This window comes from Schistosoma haematobium (assembly GCF_000699445.3).
Source record: "Schistosoma haematobium chromosome Unknown HiC_scaffold_55, whole genome shotgun sequence".
In the NCBI taxonomy this organism is placed as follows: Eukaryota; Metazoa; Platyhelminthes; class Trematoda; order Strigeidida; family Schistosomatidae; genus Schistosoma; species Schistosoma haematobium.
In genome coordinates this window covers 67,024-73,787 of record NW_026137007.1, presented here as the reverse complement: position 1 = coordinate 73,787, position 6,764 = coordinate 67,024, and the positions used below count along the sequence as shown (strand labels likewise).

At 34.7% G+C, this 6,764-nt stretch overlaps 2 protein-coding genes across 2 annotated transcripts; one reads left to right on the top strand and one right to left on the bottom strand.

Annotated features, from left to right (window-relative positions):
• The first annotated feature begins 96 nt into the window (after positions 1 to 96).
• On the top strand, positions 97 to 2,975 carry MS3_00011007 (uncharacterized protein). Its single transcript, XM_051219414.1, has 3 exons — positions 97 to 257; positions 306 to 624; positions 2,215 to 2,975. Exons 2-3 carry the CDS (start codon positions 475 to 477, stop codon positions 2,443 to 2,445), a joined length of 381 nt encoding a protein of 126 aa, XP_051064154.1. The 5' UTR covers positions 97 to 257; positions 306 to 474; the 3' UTR covers positions 2,446 to 2,975.
• On the bottom strand, positions 2,488 to 6,505 carry PSMA7L_2 (Proteasome subunit alpha type-7-like). Its single transcript, XM_051216592.1, has 5 exons — positions 6,307 to 6,505; positions 6,147 to 6,273; positions 5,867 to 6,114; positions 5,625 to 5,834; positions 2,488 to 2,682 (listed from the first exon to the last, which is right to left on the bottom strand). Exons 1-5 carry the CDS (start codon positions 6,406 to 6,408, stop codon positions 2,575 to 2,577), a joined length of 795 nt encoding a protein of 264 aa, XP_051064153.1. The 5' UTR covers positions 6,409 to 6,505; the 3' UTR covers positions 2,488 to 2,574.
• Between the last annotated feature and the right edge of the window lie 259 nt (positions 6,506 to 6,764).

Sequence of the window (6,764 nt, the reverse complement as noted above, 5' to 3'; positions counted from 1 at the left end):
CAACCAATCAGGTTTTAGAATAGTTCTCTCTACCCCATCTCGAACTCACGCGTATTAGACTCAAGGTTAAGCCGCTCAGCCTAACGCGTCAAGGTCATAATTTAGACTAGACAGATCAAGGTGAAGTCATAACAAGTATCACGGGGTAAAAGCGATTCAAGGTCATAACACTAGTATAGTCCAATTTAAGACAGACAGAACTCGATGAGTACAACTGGACGTTTTATATTTGGAAATCGAACTAGCCACATAATAAAGTAAAGAGAAATCAATGTTATTTACAAAAATCACAAATTTTTTAAAAGTATTTTCAGTAAGGCGAAACAACTTCATTTGTCCGTGGAATAAAAGTAGTCATCTTTGATCACAATATAAACTTTTACCAATACAATTGTGTACTCTTATTGTTAAACGAATGAAATATGAGTAACTCATCCCCAATTTACTAATAAAATATTTGCGCTTTTCGTTCAAATGAATAGGTTGTTTTCTACAAACCCAATAGATGCAATGCAAAGATGTTTTACACTTTTAGAAAATATTGGGCAAGGTGATATATTGAGACCTGGAGATATTTATTCTTTAATAATACGTGGATTAGTAATGGAAGAGAAATATAAAGCTGTAAGTCAATCCTATTACTGATAAATTCTAAAGAGGAATCAACATTATCAATACGAATTGTTTCCCTGCTAAAAAATATCACTATATAACACTGAAATAATTTCTAAGTTTAATGATATGTTCAGTGCTTTAATGTTATATCATAATATACGTCATCATCTAACCTAGACAGTGTAAATCAAGGCATTTTCGATTGATTTGTGTATTATATCCAATATTTCGGCGTAATTCAATATTCTGATTGAGTTTAATAATCCCCATACTATGATTAGAATTTGATTATTTATGAGTAATTTTATCAAATACAGTGATAATTACAAATAATATTTGAATGAGACACTCAAACAATAATACCCACTCTTTTATTACAACCGATATTTTCCCTTATGAAAATTTTCCTAAAAACAGATTCAATTTAATATTGGAAACTCGCTTTTCTTGAATGACTCATGAACGAACAATAAGATTCACTTGATAGATGAAACGGTATTCAGACAATAAATCTGATAGTATTAGCACTCAAACTCATTGAGTAACAAGGATTTTTATACTATGATTGGTTCACTTGTACTTTTCACAGAAATGGAAGAGGAAAAGTGAACGTCTCTAACTAAAAGTACTTACCACCACGGAAATCCCAGGCCTTCAATTTTCTTAGTTTAAACCTCAAGAACATTTAGCAACACCATTACCTTTTGGGGATCTGAGGATAGCATTTAAGCCTTGAATAGTTTATTCAGTTGTATGAATCCTACTACCAATAAGATCTGAGAATAGTCGCTTATATCAATTTTTGACTAAAGCTCAGAGAAACAACGTATACAAAAATAATTTATGTCTACATCAGTAGCCACTAAGTATGACGTCGCATCTTTTGTTAAGCCTGTGCTGGTATGGGATTATCGATATTCTGCCTTCTTTCAAACAATTAGGATTCTTACACCGTAAAAGGACTACTTGAACATTTTTAGACACTGTTGGAGCGAATATTAATCGACTCAGATAAGGTAGAAGAGCTTATTTATCATTTATAAACATTTACCGTCAGAACTACCGGTTCGAAATCCAAAAGCTGAAGAAAGCAACAAAGGGATGTAGCCTCATTCGATTCAACTTAGTAAACATCAGAATAGTTCCAAGATCTTTTTCACTCGATTGACCCACTTGCTAACATTCCCTCTGAGTTAGGACTAGTAATATGCAGGAACAGTTTCATTACATACACTTTCTGTATGATGGAAAAGATTTTATCCAGAATATATGTTAATTAATCGAACTCCGGATAGCATCAGCTAATCGTAAAATAAGTTATGACCTAGCACAAGTTTCGTTATTTGGCAAAGTTGCAACGTATTATGAAATCGAAAATGACGTTGATAATAAACCATAATTTTGTAAAAGTAGTAATAGCGACTGTATGGAACATACAGATTTTTCATAAATACATTGTATCGTTTACAGGCTCTTATTTGTTCATTCTTGATATTTAGGCTTGAACTTATTAATAAATTGTGGAAAAACTACTTCTACGTAGGATTTTTGATTGATATGAAGTATACAGGATAATCTAAAAATTTTATTTGTTTTCAGGCATTGACATGTCTCAACGAAATGAAAGAGCGAATTGGAGATAACATTATTTTCCGATATTTGGACCACGAAATTTTGGAGAAAATTTACAAGACGCTAAACTTAACCTCAATTGAATATGATAAGCACACTTCAGATAAGATCACGATTGAAAACGACGCCTTAGACACGCCTACATATGAGGGTAATGCAATTGATGGAAACGTAAGCGACGAAACAAATGACTGTTAAACACTTAATATCCCCCAAAACATTCAATAACTTCATTCCATATTTTATAACAAAATCAAACAAATTTAGTTATATATGTATAAAACATGAGAACCAGAATTGTACACCTTAACACAATAACCAGCTATGTTACAATGCTGCAGCTGCTTCCTTTTTCTGACGCTTCTTTTCAGCTTCCTCTTCTTTCTCCTTTTCGATAGCCTGAACATACTTTTGGATATCAGCAAGTTCGAGCATCTAGAAGATGAAAAAAGCATGTATCATAACTTGATATGTATATGTTAACGCAATGTACACTCATCCAACCACATAATAAAAAACAACCTGCACATTATTGACGAAAGAACAAATTGGTGTAGATGTTTTGCAATTTACAAGACTACTCATTATGAACACTTCATTTATTTAGTCAGCTGCCTGTATAAAGCTGTCTAAATACATTAGGTTTATTACAGATAAGATTGCAAAGATATTTAGTTGGATTGATAATTAATCCTTCAGAATAAAAATTATAAATTTCTGTTAACAAACTATGTCTGTTTACTAACGAATAAAATCCAACAAAAACTTCACTGCATTTCGAGGCTACATTAGCCTACGAAAACAACAATTCGATCGTCCCAAATGCCAAACATTTGTTGACCAATCAAATTAACAGTGATCAAAGAGACTATTATGGACAAGACAGCATAAACCATATAAATGACCTGATTTAAAGCATAATAACACCACTACAAAACAATTTCACAGATTAATTATCTAGAAATGGATAAAACCAACAAGTCCCAGGATGAGATAAGTAGTCCAATGATAAGTAGATTAGTTTAGAGGTTGAGAAATACCTAGAGCCTACGAATAATATATAAAAAAACATGGAACCTGACACATAAAAGTACTAAATTAGGCCGTCAAGCTTTGAAGAAAGTGGAGATTGGGAGTAGATAAAAAGAATAAAGATAATACGAACGACTATATTGGTAGAAACAAAAACAATGAAAGGATCGACATGGAAGACTAAAAATACACTCACCATTACGAATAGGCTAATCAGTAATAAGAACAATCACTGATTGTTAATTATACTACATTACACTTCCAAAGTAATTTTGACAGGTAGTTGGATGCTAATTATGAAATCAACACGTTTCAGAATAATTCAGAAAATATGTTGGATTCTATATTATCTGATATTAAATCCTCAAACGTTTAAGCCCTACCTGTAACTTCGCTGCCATAATAATACATATGACACATCACTTCATCCGATAGCTTTGTAAAGCTATAAACCCATTTATCTCCAGTATTTGTGCCCAAAGGTTACGTAGCCAATGCTTTCAGACATACTGCCTTTCCTTATATGATGTCGGGAGGTAGTTCAGTGGAGTGAAAATTTGACAGATGTGCTTTCAACTTTTGCTGAACCCGTTAGTTTCTTGAATTTGTTTGCGATTTAAAACCAGACGACAAATGACTACGAAAACTATAATAAAATGCGTACATTAAGACTATTTTTCTATAGTTATCAGGATTTTTCATTAACCAAAACGACCGATGGTAAAAGTCATTTAAATGATTAGTCAGTCAGTAATGAACAAATTAGAGCCTGGAACAAATGTGTTGGGATACTACAGTGCGACCATTCGATATTAACAAGATTAGTAAGGGAGTAGACATAGTGTAGTAACAATGATAATGGGAAAGACTATATGGTGAGAATATAGTAAGAAGTTATGCGCAAAGGAACACTAGAACTCATTATATAAAAGGAGGTGAAGAATAGATGCATTTGAGCCAGTGTCGGATTTTGAACCGTCACCCAATGTCCCCTATCACTGAAAGCGAAGACTACCAGATACTGTCTGCTAACATAAGTCAGTCAGTCAGCTACGACGTAGGACCAGGCACATATATGCATCGGTCCAGGTTGCCATACCTCATTATCACAGCAAGATGAACACCGGATTCATAGCAGTGGTTAGGTCAAAGGTGGTAATATGTAGGAGAAAGATTGCATATAAGGATATAGTACAGGAAGAAGGAATTAGTTAGTAGAAAGATATGAAGTGATTTTAATCTCTTAGTTTAAGGGAAGACAGGGAGTGTATGCACCGACGCCATTGTGATCGGTTACGAAAGTCACGCGGACCCCAACCAAGTAGTCTGCATCTACCAACATGGCTCAGACTAGAGGTTAGTGTCTTCAAGCACTGATGCCACGTTTTGGTTTGGCCGCCCCTAATTCTCTTCCAACCATCTCTAACACCCGTTAGCATTGCACGACGTGCTAACATACCACACGCCAACAATTATTGATGTCATGGACCAGTGACAAGTTTTGGTTTGACTTCCCTAAAACAATTATTCATATGTAAATAAGAATCCATTTTAGTTGAAAGCAATCGAAAAAGATACCGGATTTTTTACTTAGCGTACGGTTCTTTTCAACTCCCTTCATGTAACGAGTTTTTTTCAATAATTATAGATATGATTGACATTCATGAATATCTATTATCACTGTTTTTAAAAACATAGAGCATATGACAGGAGTAAACACAGATGAAATGTCTTAAAGTTCCAGTACTTGATTTATTAGTCAATATGGTACTCATAAGTAGAAGTCAACATAACTACAGAAACGAAAGCTAATCTATGCACTGTAGTTTCACAACAAAAGCACTGGATTACAAAAGTTTCCTAAGAACATGGATGCGCCGACATCAAGATATTTAACAGAGGCCTGATATTAGATACGCCAAAGCGTTTGTGATGCTCTGCTTATTAACGTTTTTAAGATGATATCCCAAAACATTTGAAAAGTATCAAGCTCTAACCCATAATAAGTTACTTAATTTAATGTAGTATTTCTGTGCTAGATATAAAGTGCGAAAATTTGTGAATACAACCTTCACGATAGTTAGAACTGTGAATGAAAGTCAAATATGCACATTTGAGGGTAAGTGAAGTAAGAAAATTTACGCTGGAAAACAAACTAAATTGAAAACATTCTTCCCAATCTTTTGAAAAAACCACAGGTTCCCTTCCCGAAGTCATATGAAAAGTAGTAATTTCCCCTACAGTCCGGAGAAATTTTGGGGTATTTGTAACACTTTCCTAAAATTTCCTATTGTAACTTTCCCAAAATCGATAGTTTGTTTAAAATCACGATATTGTTAACATACCTGCCAATCTACAAATGGTTTTCCAGGCTTAGATGGTGCTTTCCACCTCATTACAGCTAACTCCATGTATTTAGCGCCTGATTGAACTACCTCCATCAGTGCTTTAACAGCAAGTTTGACAGTTCCATATTCATCTGCAACAGCGTCTTTGGTATAGTTTTTCTCTAAAAATTCACGTGGGACTTTTGCATTTTTTCCGATGGCATTAGCCTTAAAGTGAACTTAAGTTGATTACATCCTACCAGCCATTCAAAGTGAGTTCCAGAAGGGTCCGTCTGGTAAAGATGGGGAGTGCCGTCCTGATTAAATCCACATATTAATGTCGACACACCGAAAGGGCGACGACCGTTACTTTGAGTGTACTTCTGCTTCAACTGAGCCGTATACCTAGCAATATATTCCAGAGACACAGGATCTTCGACAGTAAGTTTATAGCTTTTACATTCTACCCTAATCCGACTGATCAAAATACGAGCGTCCGCAGTGAGCCCTAAGAAGCAACTAGTAAATAGAATTGTTTACCTGCAAAGGCAACTGCGACGTGATCATCCAAAAGAGCTATTTTCCTGACAGTTCTGTCATTTTGTAACTTAGTTGTTGCCTTTTTTTCGACACACAGAACAACACAGTTTTTCCCTCTAACACCAATCTAAAGACTAGGAAACTTAAATAATATACTTACTGTAGTTGAACCTTTCTTGACTGCCTCTTGTGCATATTCTACTTGAAAAAGATGACCGTCCGGAGAGAAGATGGTTATCGCCCTATCATATTTTGTGGACATGATAAGTGCAAACACGCATACGACGTCTTAATCACAGTAACGCTGTAAGGTCGTTTGTAGCGGTCGTTTTAGCTTTCACCTATTGGCCATTTAGTAAATACTGCATAAATTTAACCAACGACTTGATTATAAACTTTTGTTTGACAGCCTTGAGACTGCTTGAGATAAAAGATTTGACTATTACATTTAATTTACTTATTTCGTCGTTAAATGAACGACAATGCTGTTATGCACAAATAGTTGAATCGGTAGCGGCTAATAAATATCTAGTATGAATAGTTGTGTAGGTCCTCGACATTAATGCTGACATTATTTTTTTTACTGGGCACACCCTATCTGAAGGCGCTCGGTCACCT